A 27,665-nucleotide genomic window follows, 5' to 3' on the forward strand; every position below is an offset into this window, starting at 1 on the left:
TTTTGCCTCATTTTCTCACAAACAGAAGTTTCTATGGCAAGAGAATGATGAAGTGGTTTGGGTTGGAAAGAATTCGATTATGTAAACCTGACTTACAAACTGAGGCAGCAGAGCGCCCTAACTAGTTCTAACTGATAAATTTTTCAGCCCAAACTTGAAAGAGTAATATACAACATATCTGCCCAGATGTTTATTGCCCTGTTTCAACTCTTGAGGATACTCACTGCTGGTATCTACACACAAAGGCAGTGCTGTAGTAGTGAATGCAGCTCAAGGCTGTGGTGTGGCCCTGTCCTCTGCTTCCTTGGGTAAAACTGGCTGAAGGGCACAGAAAATTGTAGTCAATGGGGTAACGTCTGGCTGGCGACCGGTCACTAGTGGGGCTCCTCAGGGCTCAATTTTAGGGCCAGTTCTTCTGAATGTTTTTATCAATGACCTGGACACAGGAGTTGAGCACATGCTAAGAAATTTTGCTGATGATACTAAATTAGGAGGAGACATTGAGTCTCTTGAGAGCACAGAGGCCTTAGAGAGAGATCTTGGTAGATTTGAGTGCTTGGAAATCACCAACCGTATGTAATTTAACAAGGACAAATGCTGGATTCTGCTCCTGGGACAGTGTAATCCTGGATGAATGTATAGACTGGGGACAAGAGGCTGGTGTGCAACCCTGCAAAAAGGGATCTGGCAGTTTGGTTGGTGGCTTGGGTGTTCGGTTGATGTACATCAGCTGTATACAAGTTTTATCTGTTGCCCACCTATGAAACAGTGCTTGAAGCGGGATGCTGTAGACACAAAGACTGAGTGAGTTTCCCGTGGAAGGCATAGGCAATTCTTTCTTCTTTTTTTGGGCCCTATTCCTATCTGGAAAGGAACTTTATGTCTAACTCTCATGTCTTATTTCATGGTGCACACTGAATATCTGCTCTGTGCCTTTTAAAAATGCATTTAATGTGGGGGAAGGTAAGTCACACATGCAGTGTTTGCATAGTTCTGTGTATGTCCTGTCCTGCCTGCTTTGATTCTGAATTTCATCTGAAATAATAACATCCAGAAAATGCAAGCTATATCTGGATTTTGCATCTTCCTGTGGCTGCCAGGAGCAGAATAGTTGATTCAGGTTATTAATTCAGGAGACCGTGTCTTTCTGTTCTGTGCTGATGGTGAAGTGATCTCCCACTGCTCTTCTCTCAACATGAGATTCATGAGGCAGTCACTTGGCATCATTTACTTCCACTTAAAATTTCTTACAGCCTCCTTCCTGCAAAGTAGAGAGCTCCTTCTCTTGAGCAGACCTCAGTCATTCCAGGTGACAGGGAAGAAGCTCTCCAGAGGATTTATCTCTTTCCCTATGTTCTCTGCTGTCACCTTTTCTGTCTCAGTTCCCACCAGCCTGTGTCCCCTGCTCCAGGGGTTTGTCTGGCCTAAGTGCTGGTGAAAAAAATCTCTCCTTCAGAAGAGTCAGCGCTTGATTCATTTGGAGTCTCCTACCTGGATGGCCTGTATCTGAGGGTCTGTATTCTTATAAATCACCAGCTTTGTCTCTTTTTTTTTTTGTTTTCACCCTGTTTATGCTTTTTCCTTGCCTTGTTCATCCAACTGACTGTTAGGTGTGCAGAGAAAGTGCTGTGGGTTTGTGTATGGAGCTCAGCTGGGATGCGCCTGTTATGCCAAGGACGTTCCTTATTAATGCAGAAAGATTTCAGGTTCTGACCTGCCTCCTCCTCGCTATGTGCAGCATTTGTCAGAAGGTGTGTCATCCCTGCGCACCTTGTAGGAAATAATGCTGCGACATTGTGGCAGCAATGTGAGACCTCCTAGGAAAGAAGAATCTTTTACTTTAAAACAAAACTAAATCGAAACTAATTTCACTTACAATCCCGTACACACATTCTCACAAGCATGAGTATGTGCAAGGAGTCCATCCAGCATGCAAGCACGAAGACACATGTATTCAGTCAATCTTTCCAGGATTCCTGGAAATTAATATAGAGGATGTCAGCTGTGGAGTCCTCCTCATGTCTTCTGGGCTTTTAACACGTTAGCAAAAATGGGCTAGGTTTGCATGTTCATTTCTGTCCTGGCTAGGAGCTGACAGTCTTGCTGTTCTGTCATGACTCTGTTGCACATCATGATTTCCTTGTCCTGTATCTCCCAACCTGGTGTCTGAGAAGCTGCAGGTAGATGGGCACTAGGATGTTGATGACCCACTAACCTCGGTACCATTAACACCTGCTATTCTAACATGCCTTATCCTGTCGGTTTTTACACCAACCAGTCTATCGCGCCCTCAGCAGTGTTCCTGATAATGACAGAGTTACTTTTGTGTACTGTGGGCCACTTTGGATCTTTGCTCCTGCCCCACAGATATTATGCCGCATGTCCCAGGTGGGATTGTTCTGAAGCTGAACACCACAGACTGTGGAGCTGTTTCTGAAGGTAAAGGAGTTGCCATCTTCAGGACAACCTCCTTGCAAAGTGCAAGCAGGACAGGACCTGGGCTGAGCTGCCTACCTAGAACTTGAGATAGTTAATCTGGGACTCACTGAAAAATTTCACGTAAATCAACTTACATATGGGACTCCTACCTCAGAAGGAATCACCTTCATATCATCTGACCTCAAGACAGATTGCACTCTATATGATCACCAGATTTGCCTAAAATGTGAAAATATAGCCCTGCTGAAAGCTTGTTTTTCATCTGTGCTTCTGTCGTTGTCCAGAGATTCTCATTGTGCAAGAAGATCTGTAAACTAGCTGCTGGGATATCACTGAACTTCTTCGTGCCTCTGAGTTACTTGTTACTTCCTCAACAATGTGTTAGCAGATTGTCTTCTCTGTGGAGTTCATGGTGAAAAGCATCAGTGCCACCTCCTCACGGGCTTAGCCACTGAATCAGTACTGTTACATGCCAAGGAAATTCGTGTGAAGTGAACATACTCTTCATTGTGACTGAAAAGATAACTGTTACCCACATGATCGCTGAAATTTTAGGAACTCAAGTACATCGTGAACCAACGAGATCAGTCCCTTGCATGTCTGTCAGACAGTGGAGGGCAGCATCAACATTTTGAAAGAAGATTCATAGATACTGAGTGCATTCCTGCAAAGCTGGTGATCATGTTAAGCGCATCTGCCAGAGACAACGTGTTAACAAAAGGATGTTGCGGACAATTCTGAATGAACGAAACAAACTGAATATTTTTCTGACAGTGAGGTAAAGAAACTTTACTTCAGCCTGCAATGAGTCTCAGCGCTCAAAAGTTCTTCAGAAAACTTGAATGTATTTCAAGTCAGCCCTGATCACCAGGGAAGGCAATGTAAATGAACACACTATTGTCAGAAAGCTCCACTGCTGACTTTCCTTTGAAGTAGGAATTCTGAAAAGTCACAGAAATTCTGCTTAGAAGAACTCAAGGCATCGTACCGCATTTCCATGAATTCCTGATTATGGAATACAAAGAACAGTGTGATTAATGACTTCCAGGAGTTTTGAGCTGATTTTGACTGTTTGGTATCTAAATTAAGTATAAATGTGAAACTGGGGTAACCGCTGTTGTCATAGGTTATTCTGTTGGTTTGCATCTGGCCTTTTTCCTTTGGAGTAAGAAAAACTAAGGACCATTCACAATACCCTGAGTGAAAACACGTATCAAAACATCGAGTATTCTTTGTTCAAATCCGCTGCAATGTCCTGTCACAAAAAAAGCAACAGCTGCTAACTCCAATTTTTCTGAGAGCGCTCTCTGGTTAAACTGACCTCAAGAATGTAAAGACATTCCTGACACGCACTTATTTGCTCTTTCCCCACAACATGCAAAGATGATTCCTAGTTGTCTTCTGCTGCATTATTAAAGCCATTCTCAGATTTGTTAGCAATTCAGACTGAAATACCAAGAACGTGGATATTACCTGAATGAGGTTATGTGGAGGATGATAAAGAAGCCTTTGCTGCTGTTTCTAGAACCACAAAGTTTCATAATTAAATTACTGTTGTGCTTCTGAGATTAATACAGCCAACAAACCAGTTCTAGAGAGTCGAAATTCACGTCTATGCTTCCTACCACCTACATTCACATGAAGCCATGGAGTTTTATACTAAAGATGTATGATTGTAAACTTGTTGGCAAATCAGAAAAGTTGATTTTTGGTGCTGGCTCAGTATGCCAAGAGTTTCTGATGCCAGATTGTGAGGTTCTGTCTCCAGATGAAATAACGTTATTGAAATCCCCTCCTGGCTGCTTCTCCGGGCTGGTCAGGTCATGAAAATGACTGTCAAAGATCCAATATTAATACATGTTCTCAAGGCAACACTGAAGAGGTGGCCAACAGAGAAATTGCTGTTAGAGTTCAAAGCATTTTTAATCCATAAACATGAGCTGTTTGCTCGTAAAGGATCCCTTCTGGGAAAATCATATTGCTATTCCTGAAGGAGACTGCTGAGTCATGTTAACTATGTTATATGCAGCATAGGCAGGAACTGTGTGCATGAAAACGTTAGTCATGCATTTTTGGCTAGTGGCTTGGAAAATATGGCAGCATTTAAAAAACCCCATAAATGAATGTATTACCTGCCAAGCTATGTGACGCTGCCTGCTGGAAGCCCCAGCGTTACCTGAGCAATGACCAAGAAGCGATAGTCCAGAGTCTGTTTTGATTTCTGAGGGCCCTTTCAGGCAGAAAATTAGCTTCCTAATTGGGGTAAACTCATATTCAGAATGCCTCAGTGGGATTTCATCCTCCTCAGAAACACCTACTGCCACATTCTGTGCTCCCTGCTGAAGATGATCTGTGGTTGCTGCTTACCAGTCCTTCTAATAGCAGAACTGTCCCTCTGGCTGATGAAGGATGTGACCAAAGCAGCTTCATTTGAACTGTCACACCATGCCATGCTGTCCCTGAGCAAGTAGTCAGACCGGACAATGGTGCAGAGAGCCACGGAGATCCTGAAAAGGTTTGTACTTGCTAAGGTTCCTCATAACTCAATGTTACACATCTGCTCTGATCATCAGAGTCTGTATGAGCTACGATGAGACATCATCTCAAGTCACTTCTCTGTCAATTCAACCTTGATCTGGCTGAGGAAATTCTGATATAAGCAAGTAGATGCTTTGGGGTTTTTTTCTACATCACACTTTATCATATGACAAAAAAAACCTCTATGTGCTAGAAATGGTGGAGCTGAGCAATGTGTGCTCCTAAATAACTACTGAGATTATCATGTCTGACTGAGATGGAATCCAGAGCACTGCACTCAAAGGACAAGCTGGGTGCTGCATTGTTGAGCAGCTGAAGAGATATCAGTGTCCAAGTAACACTGTCCTGGAGAGTGTGCATCCTCAGTACCTCCTCATTGGCATTGCTGCTAGCCTCAGACACCGATGCTGTTACTTGAGGAAGAAAGCGCTTCTGTTAGCTCATGGTTCACAGTCATCATCCCCAAGATCCCTGGACTGCAGAACATCACAGGGAAACCACAAGAGGCTATGAGTCAATTAGACAGATGTCATCCAACGTGGGAAGAAAAGAACCATGTATGAGGGCAAAACTTGGGTTTGGGTGGTATGAATTTGCCTAGAGGAAGCCATGGTGCAGATGTTGTTCCTTCTTTGTACAAAAATATTATTCTTCTTGCTCTCTATGCATGCTGCAGCAGCCAGGAGGATGGGGTACTTGTCACCCTTGTTCACGTTACCAGCAACAAAAAGCTATGCTCACTTACTTTGACAGCCTCAGGTCTGTATGTCCTGCTTTATGAACATAACACTTGCGTTGGAGATGGGGGCAGAGCACCTGTGTACTAGATGGGAATGGTTCCTTCTCCTTGGTCTGTTTTTTGATGACGAAACTCTAAGTCCTCTCTGTAAGGTATTGCGTTAGACCTAAACAGCGTGTGAGGGACCCAGAACATACCTTCTTAGACTGAAAGATTTGGGGCAGGTCTTTCTCGTCACGCTCCTGGGAAGGGGAGCAGAGATTGCTGTGGAAAGAGTGACCCTAACAGTCCTCTTGCACTTCCCTATTCCTGTCAAGATCTAGTTCTCAGGAAGATGCTGACCATCCATAGCCTGTGGCACACACGATGGTCTGCAACATCAGGGAAAATGTAGTTATTTCTTTAATACTCAATTCCAGAGCTAGTAGCATGATGCTGCGAGCATACTGGCAGCTGCAAAACATGTGGTAGGTGCTGGGTTTTATGGCGAGTGCTCTGTAGACCTAATGGTGTTTGGTTTTCTTGCACTAATGATTTTTAAGATATTCTGTTTACCTATGTAGAATGGCATGTTCTCTGCATTTTTGGTCCTGCCTGCTTGGTTCCTCCTGGTCTATATTTGTTGTCCCTATGTTTCTTGTCTCAGGCTGTCATTGCTCTGCTTTTCCAGACTTTTACCCACTATGTTGGAACTGACACCTGGGTCTCACTTTAATCTCTCCTCTTCACATTCAGTGCAAGACAAAAGAGAGGAGAAAATATACAAATGGGTACACATTGAGAAATGTTGTACATCTTGTTTGGGAAAAGCATTAAAGTAAGCTTGAAAGGGCCATGTAAATCTCATGCTTTCTCTTCTAGTTGCATTCTGATGGTTTTAGTCATTTGCTCATCTCTGCTGCTCCTATACTGGGAATTACCAGCCAGAAATATTGGAGTGATCAATAAAAAATGGTGAAAGGAATAAACACTGAGCATGCTGTTGTGGCTGGCGTAGGGACTCAGCTCTGAGCAGTCAGCCCATCTGTTGGTTAATGCAGTCTCATAATATCAGACCATCTGCCTGCTCCTCTTGTGCTGCAGTGTAAAAAAACTGGGAGAAGTAGACCACAAAGCTATGAGCGATGTTCCTCCAAAACAAAGTAAGCTTCATGATCCTAAAAGCCATCAGAGATATCTAAAACTGTGTGTTATCGTAAAACAGCTAAGACGTTCAAGACAGATAAAGGGCCAGCACCCAGACAAGAGACTGCAGTTTGCAAAACCTGAGAGACTATATGATAAACACAATCACCAGAAACTGTTTAGGTGAGAGAAGTGCCAGGTGCTTGGATTCTCTTTAGCCTTTAGTTCTTCATCGGTTTCTTTATTTTGAAAGGTGAGGTGGAGCTGTGAGCTAAATAAAATTATTCTCTTCTAGATGATGATCTGTTTTCTATGACTTTTTATGGTTGTGACACTGAGCTTGGTTCTGAATTTAATCCTGTGTATGGCACCAAGCAGACTGTGGAATATCTTTGTGCCTATATTCTTTTCTTCCTGGTGTGAAAACAGTAGATTAATACAGTAGAAAAGACCATGAAAAACTCTCTAAAGCAGGACTACCCCATATGCCTTAACAAATATATTTGGGCTAAATGGAGCTACGGTGCGGGGTCCGGGTGTACTTCCATCCTCAGCACTGGGCTGAGAAATTAATTATGTTCAGACCTTGTGGCTAGCATTCTCCACAGCAGAGAACTGGTGTTCTCCATGCCTTTGGCATCACCAGCGTGAAAAGCAAGACTGTTGCTTCCTTTTAGGAATTTAGCTTGAATTCTGCTATTAAGCATGGCTTCATCTTTGTATGTCTAATTAGCTTTTAAAAATAACTTCAATGATTCATAGTAGACGTGTAAGAAAACACAGATAAAATATTAGTAACACCTTTTTTTCCTGCATACTTAATCATACCTCTCCTAATACAAGTGCACAGGTACTTGTCTGTGTGGGTACGTATATACCCTATTGCAGATATGTTAAGAATAATGTAAGCAGAATATGAAATGTTCAATACTACAATGGGAACTGTTTTGGAAAGTGTACAATTCTTGTGGGAGACCCAGTTAAGTTTCACTGCATGCGGGTCTCTAAGTGGTCCTTGTAGAAAATCTATCCTCATTTTCTTCTCAGGAACAGCTACCCAGTACACAGAGAAGGAGGTTTGTTTTTTACCTTGGCTGTTCCAAGATTCATTTGTCTCTTTTCCAGCCTGAAATCTGTTCTGTGTTGTCCTTCTCACACAAAAAAAGTATTCCCTATCTTTGACCATAACTATCAAACCCTCTTCTCTATCTTTTTAAATTTTATTCTAATTTTTTTGAGCTGGGCCTGGCAAGGGAGGGATGAGAGGGGCACACAGAGTGCTGCAGGTGGTTACATCATGAATACGTGTGGTGGCATGGTGACTTTTTTGTTTTGTTCTTGATTTCCTACAATGATCCTAATAGTTCTTTTCATCTTTTCTTAATCTCTGCAGAGCAGTGAATTAATGTTTTCATAGAAGTGTCTGTCATTGCTCCAAGAACTTTATCCTGAGGGGTAAAAGCTAATTCAGAACCCATCACTGTATATGTAAAGGTAGGATTACTCTTCATGTTCACCACTTTGCGTTTATCAACACTGAATATTATCTGCCTTTTTCAGTCACTCAGTGACTGAGAAAGAAAGATTTGTGAATAGTTTAGATACCTGTAGTATATCTAGTATCTTTGTAGTTTTCACACTCCATTTGTCCTTTCTGCTGAACCTTTTAATTTCTTTTAATCAGCTCTTGTTTTTCTTGCGTTCCCTTCTTCACAACTTTTTTCTTAGACTTTTATTGCTTCTGTAACAATACTGAATTTGTCTATGTTAGTCACAGATGCGAGGTATCTCTCACTAACATTTTGAACCAAGTTCCCCACGCCACTCAGGAATAAGTCAAGAGTTACAAGTTTCCCAAGTAATTTCTCCATGCTCATAAAATTTATTCAAATTTTAGTCTCTAAATCATACCATGCATGACAATTTCTCAGTCTGTGCGTGGGGTTTCGAAGTCTACTCCTAGTTTTGTTTTCTGTCCTTCTACCTTCTCTGATATCGAGTTTAACCGTGCTACTGTTAGCTGCCCCAATGGGTGATCACTAATAGAATTCTGTAATTTTTATCTGAGCATGGAATCCATCCGCAGAGATTGTGTTGCTCATTAATGACATTACCTTGTTATTCTGATTCAGCTTTAGTACATGACATCTGCTTTATCTTTCACCGTAATCAGTATCAAGACGTTATTGTCCCACTAATTATCTTTCTCCCATCAAATTTCTGGTACACCTATTATGTCAGGATCCATTAAAATCAGGCATCTAGTTTCTCTTCTCATTAATTGCTGTTGTAGCGCTGGCTTAGAAGCATGTATAGATTTGGCTCAGCTTTCTCTTCTTCTGTGCTGTGTTTAGGTGAGACTTTATTTATTTGCTGTTTGCCATGTGCTATCTTGGTTTTGCCAGCTACTTCTTAGACAATACAGAATTTTTATTGCTTCATCTCTACAGGATGCATCATCACGAGCTGTGTAGAGGACATGCAGAAGGCATCTCCTACCTCTGCCAGTACAATCTCTAATTTAAAAAGTCCCCTGTAACATTTTGGACTGTTAAATGCTCCCTAGCAATGTTCATTTTCCTTCTGCAAGGCTTTGCCTTGCCTCAACCTCCATGGTCTCTAAAAAGTCTTGTTTATTTTATGCATGTGGACTTCCCTATAAATAAGCAGAAAGCAATGCAATATAGGCAGTTGCTGATGACCTGCTGCTTTGCCATTCATTGTGGGTATTATTCCATAGATATCACAGCTGAAGCAAGTGGGGTCCTACAGAGCACTAGAGTAACTTAGACCAGATTGTACCATACCCGTAAGGAGCTTGTCCTGTGAATCCTATCCTATGTTGCTGTGCCCATCTCTAAATTTGGAGCCAACACTGACCTTTGAGCCTGTTCCTGAAGCAACTTCCCAACAGGGCTCCTCAGGCCAGAGCACCTCATTTCAGTATGTGCTGCAGGCTGTTTGGAAAGTGCCTGAGCCACAGCTCCAGTGAACACCATCTCCAAAACTCTTGGGGGCACCACATTTCCTGCAAGCTCTCTCTCTCCCCCAGCAAAGTTCTTCCAGCACAAATGCTGCTTCCAGCTGATTTCCACTGTATATATCACAGCCTTCACTTGCGCAAGGAGTTCGGCTCGTCGTGACTCCTCATCCTCTGGCTCTCTGTGTTGCTGTGGTTGACAGCTGACATTTATGCATTTATAGAAGGATGCGGGAGTTCAAATCCCCATGCCGTTCTAGGCAGGGGGAGGAGCAGACCTGTGTATGTATATAGCTGCGGTGTTATGCTAGTCAGTGACATCATTTATCAGATCATTTGATGGGACATATTGCTACCTTGTGCTTTCCATTGTGGAGCTATAGTTTCCAGACATAATATTTAGCCTTGGTTTCTTCCTTTTGAATGTATCCTCCAAGGGATCTTGGAAGTTCTCTTGGGCACGGAATTGAAGCAATGGGAAAGGGGAGCTAGAAGGTGCACCCAAATGGTGTTACGAGAGGAGGAGGGTGGTGGAGTGTGCCCCAGCCAGAGTGTTCTGGATGGGCACTGCATCCAGGAGCTTGACAGAAAGATGATTTAGCAAAGTTTTCAATAGCCCAAAGAGAAAGGAAAGACTGTAAGCTGCATTTGAAAATGGACCAAGTAGTTGAAAACTGAGTGTACTTTGCAGTGTCATGCGTAAGTGCCCCTCACTAAATAGGTTTCCCATTTCTTCTTCAGACATCAGAATACTCAGCAGGAGCAAACCTTGGATTAAGTTTTGTGGAGAAGATCTCAGAAACAATTCAGAACTGAAAGATCAGGTCCAGCCTACTGTGGCAGTTTCCTTCCAACTCCTTCTGGAAATACTTGCTATCTAGTAAGATACACACATCTGTAATGAGAGTTAGAAAACAGCACGCTTCATGGGACCCAACATCATCTACTCTGTGAGAGCTCATTAAAAGTCCTGGCCAATGTAACCAGCTATTGCCCTATCATTCTTTATTGATAGTGAATGGAAACTGTCATAAGAAATATTTGTGGACACAGAAACTGTTTTGGTTTTTTTTCCTAGTTATTATCTACCATCACCAAGCTGATTTTGTTAAGCAGATTTGGCACTAACAACCAGCAATAGCTAATAAATTCAATGTTAGGCTTACAAAGTTCTGACAGATTGTTGGCAGCTGCCTTAAATGCAGGGAAGAGCTCTCCTAGTGTGGGTTGCAAATGCTTATTTATACCATACTGTGGGTCTGTTTGCCCCAAATTTTGCTGCCTCCTTTTAGTAGATGTCATTGGTGCGATATATGGAAAGGGTATAAGAGCTGATCAGAAATACAGTATCCAGCTACACTAGAGATCAGCACAAATGGATTAAAGATAGGAAGCTCAAGCTTAAGTTATTACTTTTTTACAGTAAGAATAAGAAACATTTTCATTTATGAATGCAAGATTTGTGGTAAGAATGTAGCTAGGCCTTACCATAGATGGTTTTACTGTGAATATTTCAGTGATAAGCTTTTCTATGCTAAGAAGGTTTTAAATATTATGCAGAGTTTTTATACTGACTTGCTGTTAATTGGTGAGGGACTCTAGAAGACAGTGGCTACACAACTTGTTCTTAGGCTTCCTTTTAGCATGCCTTAAAAGTGGAAGATTATGTGCTCAGAGGTATTTCAACAGCCTGTATTTAGCTTAAAGGTTGGTTAGATAGCGGTCATCTTCGGATCAGGGAAAACCAACTGAAAAGAAACCTTTAGAAAGCCTGAGTGCTCAGTTGCAGTAACAGAGCATGTACACATGGAGACATGTTAGATAATCACAACCTTGAACAGCCACATTTTAGTGGTAAGTGATGCTAAGAATGTGTACAGAAACCGAATAAGCTGACGTCTCATTGCGCAGACAAGTTTAGTCCACAAATTCCCAGTTACACAATGGACCACAATATATTTGTATAACTGAGCTCCATTTTTTATATTCACTGCATTTTATCATCTCTCATTTACTTGGAAGAAGAATCAAGAATCTGTCCCGGCACTAGGTGTAACTGAGTAGCTGACAAGCCTATGACCATTGAAGTCAACGCTGAGTGAGGGGGTGAATAAATTAAAGGAGTAGGAAGTTATTTCTATCTGGAAAAGAGAAGAAGTCAAGAAGTTGAATTTTGCAGCGAAAGTAAGTTGGGCATCATTGACACACAATTTTCTCTTCACATGTGATGAAACTGTGTCTGGACCGTACAAGACTGACGGTGAAAAATTCAGATTATGTTGCAGTGTCCAACTTGATCTACAGTTGTTTGTGAGTCAGATGGTCAGCACTTTCCATCTCTGACTGAGCATTCTTCTCTCTTTCTGTCAATACGCCTTATAATTTCACGGCAAGACTTCAGAAATAGTTATAAGTTTCTTTATACCACTACACCAAAAGAGCCTTTCTTCCTCAAAAAGGAAAAATAGAATAGTCTAGAAATATACATTGACATCGTGCAGCAGCTCTAAAATTCAATTTTAAAAAAAATTGCTGACAGCGTTTCACACAACCAAAAGAAATACTTAATGTAAAGCACTAAATGCTGTTTTGGAAAGCGTGTGGGTGATGCAACCAAGCATTATGCACCATAATGAACTTTCACAGAAAATGGATAAAGCACAAAAACATCCCATTGCCTTTGTAACAGACACATTGTGCTTGTTCTGAGTCTGTCTCCTGAAGGTGCCATGCAACGCCGGCTAGTCCTTGTGCTGGTAAAGGCAGTGAACTGCCCCAGGTTGCCTTTTCAGTTCCTCTTACATCTTTATCAATGCCCATCTCCTCTCCTCTCACGTGTCTCTCCTTTGGGCTGAACAGTCTTAGTCTCATCCTTGAACAGAATCTTCCAGAACTCTGATTATCCTTGCTGCCGTTCTGTGAGCTGGACTAAAAACGACAAAATACCATGCTACGTTTTATATAAGTCGAAGCGCTCAGATGTATACAGTCCTCATGCAACAGGGTAGTGTCTGCTCTGTTCTCAAGTCCTTTCCTAACACTTTCTAACAGATAGTTTGCTTTTTAACTGCTGCTGAGTATTGAGCTAGTGATTTCATAAGAACGGCTGTGCCCCAAGGTCCCATTTGTGTGTGTGAGATCCAGCTCAGAGCCCATTAGTGGCAGTAATCCCAGGATTGTTCTTCCCTTACGTGCATAATTTATTTAGGTTTACTCACAATGAATTTCACAGAGACTGTCTCTGTTACTATTTCTCTCACTGAACTACCCCACTGCTTTATTAATGGTAATTGCCCTTCTCTTTCAATTTGTGCAGCTGATCAGCAATTCAAACTAAGAACAATTGTTCCTTACACCACTCGCTGCCTCTCTGTCAGACCTGATGAAGGTACCGTATGCCCAAACGGTTTTGTGATTGACTCAAGTGATCTAACAAAGTATATCGCTGCTTTGTACAAACATGAATTTTCATCCGTCCTTTGGATTCTCCAGAAGCCCTTTGTTAGCTTGAAGGACTCTGCGAGGCTCGTGTACCTCTTCAGTGCTGTGCAGAACGTTCTGTCTTGAGCAGGGAGCAGGATGGGCTCAGCTGCCCAGTTTGTTAATTGAACTCTTTTTCTTGATAAATACTATTGAAAGAAAACTTTTGCAGCCTGCCTCTTTCTGTGCACTTGAATGTAATTTTTTTTCCGAGGGTAAATCAAACAAACAAGCATCTACATGATTCCCTCTCACAAAGAGACATTTGGTACTGTGACTGCAGTTTTCTGACCATAAATGTCTTCATGGCCTGAGGAAAGTGTAGCATGTCCTTCCTCACTAGAGGAAGAAGGGAAATGTCTGTATTACAATATAAATCTTTGTTTTCTTGAAAAAAAATCGTCTGAATGAAGAGAAATGACACATCTGCATAAACTGGGTAAACAGCTGTCTTAAACCCTTGGCATTTGTTTCACCTGGCTGTATGTAGTCTGGATGACATGTAGGTCCTTGCGTGCTTAGGAAGTAATGTTTCCCCTGGCACTGAAGTACGACAAGAAACAATACCGATGCAATTTGTAAAATGGGAAGAAGCCTTGACTGTATTGTCTTACCTTTTTCAGAAGCCGGGGCAAGGTCAATAAAACTTCGACATTTTTCACCTTTAAAAGAAAAGGATTATTTTAGGAGACAGAAGTTGATTGATTTTCCTCTGCCTCCTCTTTCTGACTGGTGTTTCTGCCATCGTTCCCACCTGAGACTCTACAGGACTACTAGCTTGTCCCACACAGAGAGCAGACATTTACCTGTGCCTCCAGCCTGGACCAGAATTGCTATGCTCACAAGGCTGGACTCTCCTTTAGGATTGAATTCCCTTGATTAGGAGTATGAAATACAGTTAGTGAAGAAAAATGTTCTCTCTGACGGTTGGGTCCCAGTTGGGTCAGTTCTGCTCTTTGCCAAGGCTGGGAACAGTGTTGGGCTCCAGATGGAGGAGCACTGGGGGAGCACAGGCCTATTTCACCAACACTTTTGCCCTCCTCCTTCTCATCGTCAGGACAACGCGTGTGCCCCGCCAGGGTCTGACCGAACCTCCCAGTGCCAGGAGGCATTGCCACGGGCACAGATTTCTCAATAGACAGATACGACACGTGTGACTAGGACAGACAAAACCTGAAGCACAAAGCAAGCTAAGCGATTGCATAGTATTAAAAAAAAATGTTAAAAAAGCAGGCAAATGCCTCGGTACAACCATCACAGCCCCGTGCCACTCCTTCTGCTTTGTGGCTGCTGCATCCATTTATCATTGTAAATTAAATTTTCTCTTGTTTTTGCAGGCATTCTTGAGAAGCATATTGCTTCTGAGCAGGAAATGTATCTTAAGGGTGGATGTTTTGACCTTTCTTTTTATTTCTTTGGGCAATCAGAGATTATAAAATAATTCCTCTGCTCTATGTGCATCCATACACCAAGTGTACGTGTTTCCTTCAATATGCTATGTTCCAAGGTGACCAACAGCCTGCCCGCCTTGAGGAATCAGAGCACAGCATGCCTGCCAGAGCTAATGGAGAAGAAACCATTTTGCCCTTTAAGACTCTAATTGACGCAAAAGCAGCTTCAGGAGTAGGTTTTTTTATTAGTTTTGCTAAATTTTAATTGCACAGTCGAAAGACTGATTTAGGAAATGCAAGCCATTAAAAAAGAATAAACAGTGAAATGCTGTAGTGATGTTGAAGTCTGTGTAATTTTTTCTGAGTTGTAATTGATTATATGTGCAAACCAATATAAAATGTTAATCCTTGCGGTGTTTTTGTTGGCAGGATTAAGATAAAAGTAACCATTCAATTGATATCTGTGCTGAAATAACAATCTATTATTATAATGCTATAATTACCACAGTTTATTTACTTTTTGCAGTTTTAAACCTATGATAAATATGCTAAAAAGTGTCACGTACATAGTCTGTAGTCTGTTTGTCTGTGTATAAGTTGCTATGAAAGAAAAGATTCACTTGACATTGAAATGAACAATTTAATATCTTCATGGCAGGGGGAAGGACTTCTGCTCTGTGAATCCAGGCACTGTCAAGAGGACAGTCAAGAAACAGAAGTGACACTTAACTTATCAGAGCTCCATCTCTGTTTCCAAAGAGGTAGGTACGGCAGTCCTTATCTGAGCGGAAGGAATGTCAGATGAGTAAATTATTAAGTTTTGGGGCAGACAGACTGAAAGATGCCTGGTGGATCACAGAAATCACAGCATCCCAAAAGTGTTGTGTTGATGGGACCTTGCAGGTCTGTTGCCCAGCCTCCTGTTCAGAGCAGGACTATCACTAATGTCCGATCAGGTCAGCTGTGACTTCACCCAGCCAAATCTTGAAATACTTCAAGGATGATGATACCCATTCTTTAGACACTCCAAGGATGGAGTTTCTCCTCTGCTGTGGTCCCAGGGCTTCACCACCCTTCTGGAGAAATCTTTCCTTATGCCCAACCTGAACTTCTCTAGCTGCTCTGTCATCTTTGTAGTCATCGTTCCTCTATCTGAAGGGACATGAACAAGCCCATCTCCCTCAACTTCTTTTCACATGTGGTGTACTTTAGGCCCCTGACTGAGAAATCAAGATAAATAAGTGGACTATAAAAGATATTGTGCTGTAAGTAGGAATCATTCTTATCCAGAGACTCTGAGTTTTAGGGCATGAGATGTGTCAGGAATGCATTGACATAAAATCAAGGGAATATAGGGAGAGTGACCCTTAGACTTGAATTTGATATAAACAGATTAAGCAGGATTCTTCATTCTAGCCATATGGATCTGTGGTTTGGGTTTGGTTTTTGTGGGCTTTTTTTCAGATGTAAGCTATTACTTTTATTGCAGTTTTATCTTAACCTGACTTCAAGCCAACTGACTAGCACTAGAGTCATCTCTCACCTGTGGCTGCAGTGAATCTGAAGCCATATTACTGGAAACCTTTAACAAATACCTGACTCTAGCATGTTGTCCCAAGACAGCCAAAGGGGAATGGCATTTGCTGCTGCAGAAACTGCACAGGCCATTCTAAAAGTTGGAGATGCATGGTGCCTTCAGATACATAGCAAGGTACAAAGCCTTTCTGACCCGTGTGGCTTCTCAGGAGGCTGATGGTACCATAGTGTTTGGCTGCAGGTTCCTTGTGTTCAGGACAGATGTACAGAGTGTGATCCCAGGCTGTTTGGAGGAATGTGCATCCTTGTCCTCCCTCAAATCAGCTTGCCCAGAACACCATCTCTCCCAGGAGAGCTGGCTGTAGCTGAGGCCTCCAGTTTAAATAATATGGACAGAAAATGGTGGAGTGTCCAGAAAAAGGCCTTTTGGAGCCATAGCATAATGAATGATTGTAGGTTGGAGACAGAGAATAAGAAAAGCATGGAGGGAGGTCACTCTCAATGGTTGATATCCAAATTGCACCTGGCTTACTGCTAAAGGCTGTGGTAGGAAGTGCACAAGCAGTTCTTGATCAAGAACACTTCCCTTCGTTGTCCCTGTTGCTGGAGCACTGGAAACCCCTCCTCCATTTTCAATGGTAACCACTGGTGGTATTTATAGACCGCATTCATACTTCAACGTGCAGACATGCATCTCACTGAGAACTGAAGATGTCAGCAGTGCTTTCACTGTTCCTCTTAGGATTTATTCTAAGTTATTTTTGGGTATCTTGTATAACTGATCTCTTAAGCCCTCTTAAGTTTAATTTTAGACTTGGCAGAGTTTATCCTGCTGTGCTGCCCTTTTCCAGATGCATCTTCTCGTAACCAGGCTCCTGGAGAGTCTTTAGAGAATACAGAAAAGGCTGTTTAGAGATGCAACAAGAACAGTGTCTAGGATTCAGCCCCCTGATAGTCCTGCCTTCACCCAGTTGCAGCATTAATTCTGACAGAGAAGAAAGCCAAGGAGTGATCTCTCCTGCATATAACTCACATAGAAAGAAGTGTGACCTGGCTTGAACGTTCTCTGCTTCCATGCAGGAGCAGTGGCCACGTACAGTGCATGTGAAGCTCTCTGGAGCTCACCAGTGTCAGGTTGTTGCTGGAGGCTGAGGAGAGAGGACAGACAGACCACCTAAACATCAACGAGAGCAAAGCATTTGGCTTCTTCTATGGCTTCCCAAGAGTGAGATGAAACATCACCTATGCAAGCCCTTGTGAATGCATTCCCTCATCACCAGGCTGGCTCTGCACAAGCTCCATTGTGTCTCTGCTAGGCTTCCTGAGAAGGAGGCATGGGTCATAGGGGCCTGTAGGTCTGGGTACCAGCAACTGGAAAGCCCCAAATTTGTGTGTGTTTTTTGCTAATTAATCCTAACTAATTAATCTAATCCTGCATATGTGCATGTGTCTGTGTATTTGTAATTCACTGGGGAACTTCAAACTGAAGAGACATATAGGAAAGACCCAAGGTCTGAGCTGGTGGCTAGGTAAAGGTCTTGGTATGGATAATAGGCTTCGAGCCCACGATAATATCTGAGGGACCACTAGTGTGATGTGCTTGTGTATCTACAGAGGGAAGGGGTGTGCGAGTGTCACTAGTGATCTTCAGACCTGCTCAGCCAGAGAAGAGGAAGAGGAGTGAGCTTGCTGATGGGAGTGATAACGTTGTTTCTGTAGGTGCTGGTAAAGGCACAGCTCTCTGGGTTGGTCTATGTGGCCAGCCACATTAGTGTCAGGTATGCTTGTGTGTGGGTGTGGGTGTGTGCGCCCATGTGAGCACTTGCATCTTGAATACGTGCCCAGCCTGAACTGGGAAGGACACCAGCAGCAAAGAGACAAGGAGGAGAAATTCCCTGGTCTTAAAGTCCCGTGGGCTCAGCTTCCCAGGAGCACGCACAGCGTTTCCTCAGACTCGTTGAGACTTTTCCCATTTCATGACTCTGCAGCTGTGGAAGCTCCCACAGCACTGCAAGTCAAATGTTTCCTAGTTTCTACTGAAGAAGCTTTGGGCTTCTGTGAGTTCTTAGGAAACAGTGTACAGGAAGATGTGGATTTCATCACTGCATCAGTCCCAGGGACATAGAGAGAAAGTTGTGGCCGCATAAGGACATGATCTCTCTCTCTGTCTTGCTTCCAGCATGAGGCTTGTGCACTTTCTTCTCCTGCTGCTGCTGCTCACAATGCGGTGGGAAGTCCTGAGCCTTCCAGCCCTTCCAAGTCTGTGGGACATACTTGTCATGAAAATTGTCTCATGTCTGCAAAATCAAATCATTTCAGGAAAAAGTAGAAGGCTGTGTGAAAAGTGGGCACTATGCTGGCAGAGCTGCATTCTGGAGAAAGTAAATGGGCTGGTAAAGAGTAAGACTGCTGCAGGGATGGGGAGGAGGCACTGCAGGACATCACTGACAAGCACAAGTCACGTGGTGGAGGGGTCACCACGTGTCCTGTCACCTCAGATAGGTAGATCAGTCCCCCCGACACCTCCCTTGCCATAGCACATGGAGGTAGTGGGGCTGGTCTCTTACCTTCTCCACTGAAAAGTCCTACTTCAGAGTGTCACACACACGTTGGACAGCTGGGACTCTGTGTTGGAGGCAAATGCTCTTACCTTCCTCAGGCAGAGTTCAGAGACATCTGTACCTCCCTAGCCTGAACAATAATTTGAAAACAAAAGCTAAGAAAGAGAAGTGGCTTTCCGAAGTCCCCCAAATTCAGTCTTGCCAGAAAATTAAGACAGATAGGTCCCATAGGGCCATCAGGTCTGCACGCTACACTGGCTCCAGGGCTCTAGCCTGCTTTCCCCGTTACACTCTGCACACCTTGTTGTGTGCACAGTGAAACTGCATTGTGACAGATCAGATGTGCTGAGCTGCAGAGTTGTGGTGAATGGAGTTAAACCCAGTTGGTGGCTGGTCACAAGTGGTGTTCCTCAGGGTTCGGTTCTGGGGCCAGTTCTTTTTAATATCTTTGTCAATGATCTGGACGAGGGGATCGAGTGCATCCTCAGTAAGTTTGCAGATGACACCAAGTTGGGCAGGAGTGTCGATCTGCTTGAGGGCAGGAAGGCTCTGCAGAGGAATCTGGACAGGCTGGATCGATGGGCCGAGGCAACTGTAAGAGGTTCAACGAGGCTGAGTGCTGGATCCTGCCCTTGGGTCACAACAACCCCAGGCACCGCTACAGGCTTGGGGCAGAGTGGCTGGAAAGCTGCCCGGTGGAAAAGGACCTGGGGGTGTTGGTCAACAGCTGGCTGAACATGAGCCAGCAGTGTGCCCAGGTGGCCAAGGGGGCCAACAGCATCCTGGCTTGTAGCAGAAATGGTGTGGCCAGCAGGACTAGGGAAGTGATCGTCCCCCTGTGCTTGGCACTGGTGAGGCTGCACCTCGAGTGCTGTGTTCAGTTTTGGGTCCCTCACTACAAGAAGGACATTGAGGTGCTGGAGCGTGTCCAGAGAAGGGCAATGAAGCTGGTGAAGGGTCTGGAGCACAAGTCTTACGAGGAGCGGCTGAGGGAACTGGGGGTGTTTAGCCTGGAGAAGAGGGGGCTGAGGGGAGACCTGATGGCTCTCTACAGCTACCTGAAAGGAGGTTGTGGTGAGGTGGGTGTTGGTCTCTTCTCCCAAGTAACAAGCAATAGGACAAGAGGAAACAGCCTTAAATTGCTCCAGGAGAGATTTAGATTGGATATTTGGAAAAATTTCTTCCCTGAAAGTGTTGTCAAGCACTGGAACAGGCTGCCCAGGGAAGTGGTGGAGTCCCCATCCCTGGAGGTATTTAAAAGATGTGTAGATGTGGTGCTTAGGGGCATGGTTTAGTGGTGGACTTGGGAGTGCTAGGGTAACAGTTGGACTTGATAATCTTAAAGATCTTTTCCAACCTAAATGATTCCATGATTCTATTCTAAGTTTATAACATGGCTGTTGCAATAGCAAGGACCAGAAGCTGATGTCCTGTATCATACTTGTTGGCCCTATGTTCCTGAGTTCTTTCCTCTCTGAGCCAGTGATAAATGCCTCATTAATAACCAGGGCAGCAAAATAAAAACAACTGTGAAAAAAATCCTCATTTGTACGTCTTCCAGCCACATGGTTTCAAAATATTCTAGTTAATTTGACTTAAAAGAAATCCCGTAGTTCTGACTGAAAGACGAATCTCTGTTACAACTCTGCTTTTCTTCTTGCAAAAAAAAAAGAAAAAGCTGTCTGTATTCACTTACTCTGCATAAAATTTTATGAGTTCAAAAGTACAGTTCTGATGGAAATTTAAATGATTAAATTTCATTTAAACAGCATTCCCTTTTAGTAACACTCTGGCTCCCAGCCTACGAAAGACAAAGTCCCCTTTTTTTCCCCAATAGGCCCTAAGAAATCTTTATCTCTCCAATTATATCTGGAGTCATGTGATTCTGATGAGATCCCACATCATCTACTGAGAGTAAAATCATTGTATGTGTCTAAAAAAAGATATAACCCTCAAGGGATCCCAGCCTAGACGAGGCTGAGGACTGCAACACAACTTCAGTGAAATAAAGTACTACATTCAGGAAAATACAAGTTAATGAGCTCACTCAAACTGAGTTGTATCAGGTTAATTAACAAGTGAAATATTCCACTTTTGATTAAACTGATCACAGACAGAGTATTTAATTGAATTTTTTCTAATGAAAAATCAAGTATTAATCTGCAAAACCAACTTTTTCCAGTTGACCATGTTGATTTTGCTTGACCAATATTTTTTCTGGAAAGTAAACAAGTTCACACAGAATTACACTAAAATATGTCTTTGACTATGAAAACAACTGCGTTCTCTTACACTTACAGCTGTCATTCATAGCTGCTGCCCATCAACATTTCTCTTACTGCCAAGTAACATAAGAATTTGCTCAATTTCTCAACCTCTGCTGAGATAACTCACAATCTTTTCCCCTTTTGGCATTATTAAATCTGAATGCTACACTACTGTTCTCTTTCAGCAAACTCAAACTCTTAAAACTTTCTACTTTTCAAAGTGGAAAAGCTTAAAGCTTTCCACTTTTCATTTCAGGCATGCATTTTTTTCCTCAATTCACGTATTCACAAAGAAATGGTAATCATTTTATCAGAGAGGTATCATCTACACTCTGGAGTTTCCCCTTCGGTTCGCTGGAGCGGTAGATAGCTGTGCAGGGGGCAGCGGGTGCGGGCAGAGCAGGGAATACTCCCGCGTTTTTGTGCTAACTGGGACTATGTGCCATGGCAACTGCGTTTTCTGCACTGAAACTCTCCCTGATGCGAAAAATCTTGCACAGTATCTGAAAGCAAACATCTCCGCAAGCTGCTCTCAAATCATGTCTAATCGAAACACATCCAAGTCACAAGACTCATCTGATTATCTCGGTAAGACCTGACGGATGTGTACACACATCTATCATTTGGAGAGGTGGAAAATAGCTCAGATTTTTAAATGATTGGGAGAATCAAGGAAACAATGGTGCTGAGAGAGTCTTTCAATGATTCTAGTGTCAATTTAGACCTAACTTTGTAATCTGGAAAACATTAAATCAGGCAAAGAGTTCTGAGTTGCTTTAAGCATTTCAAACCACGGAATGGGAAGAGGAGGGTTTTCACCTGGTCATCCCACAGATGACCATCTGCCACACTGTGCTTACTCTGTGCTAATGTAAATATGCCAAAATAAACTAGTTATCAGGGGTCCAGTATCTGTGGGACTATAAGGTCTCCCCAGAAAACTCTGAAAGACTAGAAACGATGCTCTTCACAGAAGATGTGGCTGATATATACACCCCATTCTATCAAGTCTGATGTGCCTTCTACAGTCTCCCATGTGACTGCATTAGCAGTTCCATTCAGGCTGATGATAAACAAAGATCAAACGAGTAAGTAACCAATAAGACCCTAAAGCCCTGGTTGTAGAAGCAATGTGGTTCAGTAGCTCCCACTCTTTCCAATTATTAGCTGTGAATCAATGTGGATTATCTTTTAACCATGCCAGTGCTTCTCTCCAGATAATGCCCAACTGGAGTATTTGCATTGGATCTGTGCCCTGGCTCCGGAGTTACATAAGCAGGGCAGGCAGAGATGCAAGTCACTGACAGCAGAGAAGGAAACTCCTTTTCACGGATGGGATTACTCCAGAAAACCAAAACATCAAAAGCTGACCTGTGCCAAAATGGAGGGAAAGACAGATTCGGGACAGAGCATTCCTCTGATGGCACGGCACGTCGCTGTGAGCACACGTCCTGAGGTTGCAGCTTGAAACACGTGCAAGTAGGTAAGAGGCAGAGGGATTGCTGGAGGGGAGGGGACCTTGGATGTCAGAGTTTGTACCACATCACCCTGTACTACTTCTCCACAGTTAGCACCATAACAGTATTTCTTCCCTGGCTTGCCCATCTGCCCGCTCTCTGTTCCTCTTGGCCATTGTAATTTAGGCTGCCTGCTTCAAAGTGAACTCCAGAAACTTCTCCCACCTTCCCTACCAAAAGATGCTCAGTTGCTTTTTGGGTTGAGGTGTCCTTTTTTCCCAGGCAGGCACACCTGACTTGGAGTATGGAAACTGAGATAACCGCAACCTTTCAGCCACAGCCTTTTCAAGGAAGTTAACAAGATAGGCAGTAAGACATTCACGCACGTTACACTGCAAACGAATATCCAGTTTTTGAAATCGAGTGAAAAACGTTGTGCTTGCATTTCTTCTTGTGAACCTTATTTCCAAGCTTGTACCTGATAACTTTGCCAAAAAGTCTCATTTAGTGCTTTTGTCTGGCCAGGTGATGCAAAGTGAAATCAGGCTGAATGACAGTATGATGTGTTTTTTGGTGTCTCCAAATCTGGTGATTCTAGACATGGTGGAGTGGCTCTGCTTCCCAATCAATTTCCCAGATTGTGAGCATAGTTTGTGTCCTTTTCCGTGCCCAAACCCAGACAAATGCAAGGTGGAACACCTTAAAGTAAGTTTTTTTGCCTGTGACCATTCTACAAGCCATGTCATTCTATAGAAGTAACAGCTGCTTCTCATTATTTACTGCTTGCTGTAGTCCTTGTATCTTTTGTAAGCTAGATCAGTGAAGATTTATATTACCATTTTGTTTACCAACAAGAACACTGAATAACATTACACCAATTCATAGTTAACAGAGGGTCCTGCTAGGAGCAGCCCTATTCCCTGGTAAGTCCCCATTTTGAGATCTGTCAGTCGCTAGTTCTGTTAATTCCATGTAAGGAAAGGTTTAAAATCAGGATTGAGTCTGGTGTAATTTAAAAACCATGGGGATACCATGATGATTGATATTCCATCCCATATTTATTCCTGTAGCCCTGAATGCGTCGGTTCATATTTTGCACTAGCTGGCAGCAGGGTAAGCGCCTCAGTTCTCTTTGAAATATGGGACCTATGCGTTATTCTTCCAGCACTTTGATGTTTACTCCATTTACAAGGAACTATCCAATACCTCCTTTAAGTCTACTGGGTTAAATGGTTGAGGTTAGACACATCCAGAGAGAAAGCAACACAGGTTTTGCTCATGAGATAGAGAGCAACTTATCAAATAAGGAGCAGTTCACTGCCTAGTCCCTTACTTTGCTCTGTTATGAGTCTCAGCCTGCAGGGATTTTACTTCCACATTTTCTGTATGATAGATGTTCGTACAGCTAGTCTGTCTAACAGGTTCAGGAGGGCCTCAAATCCAAAACTCCCAGTGTACTGCAGACACAAAATATCCCCAACATCCTATAAAAATCTGAAGGTCTGTAATAAAGCAATCTCCACCTCAGAAACCACAGCTATCACGTACCACGGGAAGAACAAAAGTCATCGTGGGGAACATGAAGAGATCTGAAGACTCTTATCACATAGCTTAAATTCCTACGGTCATGCCTAACTTATCCTGTAAGCAAAAATCCAAGGACTTGTTAGGAGGAATTCACAAGTGCTTTTCTGAAATGGACCCTTCCCCATGTTGTAAAGGAAGGCAAAAAATTGTTACTATCCCTGTTATCTACCCCGAGGGAGATTTCTCTTCTGATCCCAAATTAGATCATCAGTTTAATGTTCAGTGCATGAGCAGACATACCAATTAGATACTGAGAAGCTGTAATAATGTCAATGGCAGCAAAGCAACCTCCTCACACACTGTCTCCACCTGTAGCCAATTTCTGATGCTTTAGAGAAGGCATAAAACCCTCCAGAAAATGTGATATGCATCAAGTCAGCAACTCTTTTTTTTTTTTTTTTTCTTGGCTCGCATTGGTGACCAGTGGCAACCCTGAAGTGTGGGAATCATGGAAAAGAATATAGACGTGGTGTGAGCAAGGCAGTCAAACCATGATGGCTCCTTTCAGACCTCCTTAAGATACCAACAAATCAGCTACGCAGGACTCACTCCAACCTTCCTCAGGCCAGAAATGTTACTCCTCCCTTACACGATTCTTTCTGTGAATTTAAGAAGTATCCATGTCAGCTGTGGATTTCCTTTGCTCACGCTGCCCTCTGTGGAGGTGAAGTCCAGAGGTGCACTTTCTGGGAACCCCTCCTTGGATTTTCACTATTTTTCTCAGTGACAAGTTACTTAAATATATTTTTTTCTCGATATTTATCCACATATATCTAAGGTACCATCACATCCCCTCTAGACCTTCAATTTGCTGTACTAAAGAGGACCATTTTTTCTTTTCTTGAACGAGATTCTCTTTTCCTTAACTACCTTGGAAACCCCACTCTGCTTCTATTATTTCCTCCTTTTTCTTCCCATAACTATGCACAATGGCATTAACAAAATGCACTGGCGTTACCTCTGCCTTGCACGGTGGTACTGATTCTTCCCTAGAATAACGCTTTCCATTATATCGCAGCACTTTGCAGCTCGCTGTCACCCCACGGTCAAATACTGACTGGCCCACAACTTGTTTTTTATCTTTTGCTCACAATTGATAACTGCCTGTGACCTCAAAGAATCTTATCCCTTAGTGTTTGGTGCTTTTCATTTTTTTTTCTTTTAATTATTTTAATATTATTCGTACAACTCAATCAGACTAGCTCACATTTTCCGTTATGCAGAAAAATCTCTCCTCTGTAATGCCAGTATTCCCAGACTTTGTGTCACAGCATATGAAAGGAGCGCGTTTAAAGTAGGATTATTCTCTTCAAATTAAGACTTCTGTGTTAGAAATGGCAACTTCTTAGACAGATTCCTTTTTAGCCAATGAGGAAAACACATAATCCCAGGGCTCAATTCATCCTGTGTGGGGAGGAAATTAATGTCCCCAGGAAGTACTCAGTATTTTCTGCTGCCTGTAGTGATGATGTTGAGCAGTTTAGGCACAGGTATCTACATTTGCTGATGTCCACAGGTTTGCTGTGGGATTCACCTTGCTTTTTTTTTTTTTTTTCTAATTGATTAGTTGACATGCATTGTATCCCTAATTCTTTTTCCTAGATTGCTAATCTCAGTCCTAAAACCAAATTTGAGGACAACTAGAAATATCTGATCTCAGTTGTGATAATTTCCCTTATTATATTACTTGCCACAGCCTTCTTGTAAGACTGTTCTTTAATCAGTTTACAATCACTCTATTCATCTCCGTCATAATAAATAATAGAAAGTAAAATCTGCACCACAGACTCAAGGGAAAGGTCTACCTACTTTACTATTATTGTATTGTCATCCAATAATAGATATGTAGGGAAGAACAAAGGGGTGGATGTAGGGTGATTCTGCTCATGTGCCGCCCTTGTGATAGCAGTACCGCATCAGTAGTTCAGGGACTTCCTGGTCAGAGGTTGCTCTCAAATCATCATGTTAGTAACATGAATGGATGTTTCCTCCCTGGATCCATGCAATCCCCAGTTTTGGCCTTCACAACATTCCCTGGAAGGGAGCTCTGCAGGAAGGAGTGTTTCTTTTTGTCTGCTATGCCTTATTGTTCTTAAATCAAGGAAGCTGTCGATGATATTTCTCGTCTGATCTCTGTCATTCCCTGTTGATCCCCACCAATATCACAGTTCTCTGTACGGTGTGCCTTCACTCCAGTCTGAAGAGGCTCAGGCTGTTTAGCATTCCCCAGTGTGGAAGCATGTCTACATCTATCACTGTGTTGTTACCATTCTCTCCACTCTCTGTAGTTCTTCTGTAAAGAATTTGCAGTGGGACATTCCATCAAATGGGGGTTTTTTTGGTAAATCCATAGAGACTGGGTCTAATGCATTACCCCCTTGTCTAAGAAGTGCTTCATCTTGTTAAAAGATTTACCTTTAACATAACCCAACCTTTGACAAAACCCATTTGTTGCCATGTACCGAGTGCTTTCCCTGAAAACTGTCCTAAGGTTGCTGGGTCAAGTGGCCTGTATCATTATTTTCCAGTCTTCTTTGAATGCAGTAATATGGAGATTCTTGCTACTAAACCTGCATTTTCATGTGCCAATTATTTCAACATCCTCAGATGGAGATTATCCAGGCCCCCTGGGTTCAGTTTCTCTATCGCTGGAAATTTTATCTTTAATATAGAGCTCTACCTCCTCAATTTCTTTTACCACTCTTTCCTTCCTAAACAATTTATAACTAGCAATTTTTACATTCCAGTCATGCGACTAAACCCACCAGGTTTCAGTCATGCCAATTATATTATATTTCTCATAATCCAGCAAGAATTCCCAATTCCTCCTGCTTTTAATTATATACCCACAAGGTGCTTCTCCCTGGTCCCTCTCTCTGGACAGCTGCCTACGGTGAATCACGTACGCTTATTATCACACGGTGGCAGGGGAGAAGGGTGATGCAGTACCGCTCTGGGTCTGAGAATGTGTATGGCAAGTTCTTGCCTCTGTATGTTACAGATTTATTTGTTTCTACAGGATACACCCGTCTTGTTCTCTGGCTCCTTCTCAAATGTACATTTAACATCTGTATTTATGGCCCATTCTGATGCATCCTTACATACCATGTAAGTTCCACTCTACCATTTACTCCTTAAAGAGTGCTAAGGAATATGTGCTACAGAGGGTACAAAGAGCTACAGACCCCTCAAAATCCCATTCCAAGAATGCAGAACAAGCCTATGCATACCCATTCCTGATCTCCCTGACTTCTATGGAGCGTGGTGAGCACCGTGGAAAGGCTTGTTGTTTATTTAATGGGACAATACATTAAAAGGCACCTAGGCAGCTGCTTTTCCCTCTGAATGTGGATTGTCTGAGATTTCTGAGGTTGTCTGTTCATTAGCAACTAAAACGAGATCTGAGATCATGGTTCTTTCTATTAAAATCAAAGCAAATACAATATTGAGCAAAATTGGCTAACTTATTGCTTCTATCTACCTGTTAGGATAAGGTATGCCACCTTACTTACTTCATGCGTTAATTTTTTCATGGCATGTGTGTTCTTGAGTCAGAGAATCTACC

The 27,665-nt window shown here is 42.7% G+C and overlaps 1 protein-coding gene and 1 long non-coding RNA gene across 2 annotated transcripts in view; one reads left to right on the forward strand and one right to left on the reverse strand.

Annotated features, from left to right (window-relative positions):
- The window catches only part of GSG1L (GSG1 like), a 59,852-nt gene that overhangs the window by 27,803 nt on the left and 4,384 nt on the right, over positions 1-27,665 (reverse strand). Inside the window, exon 2 of the mRNA XM_054843377.1 lies at positions 13,916-13,963. Coding sequence (XP_054699352.1) covers positions 13,916-13,963 — 48 coding nt within the window. The remainder of the gene's footprint in view (positions 1-13,915; positions 13,964-27,665) is intronic.
- Positions 15,348-27,665, forward strand: part of LOC129213417 (uncharacterized) — a 30,259-nt gene continuing 17,941 nt past the window's right edge. Inside the window, exons 1-2 of the long non-coding RNA XR_008579434.1 lie at positions 15,348-15,453; positions 22,274-22,539. This is a non-coding gene — a long non-coding RNA (uncharacterized LOC129213417). The remainder of the gene's footprint in view (positions 15,454-22,273; positions 22,540-27,665) is intronic.

This window comes from Grus americana, chromosome 15 (genome assembly GCF_028858705.1).
Source record: "Grus americana isolate bGruAme1 chromosome 15, bGruAme1.mat, whole genome shotgun sequence".
In the NCBI taxonomy this organism is placed as follows: Eukaryota; Metazoa; Chordata; class Aves; order Gruiformes; family Gruidae; genus Grus; species Grus americana.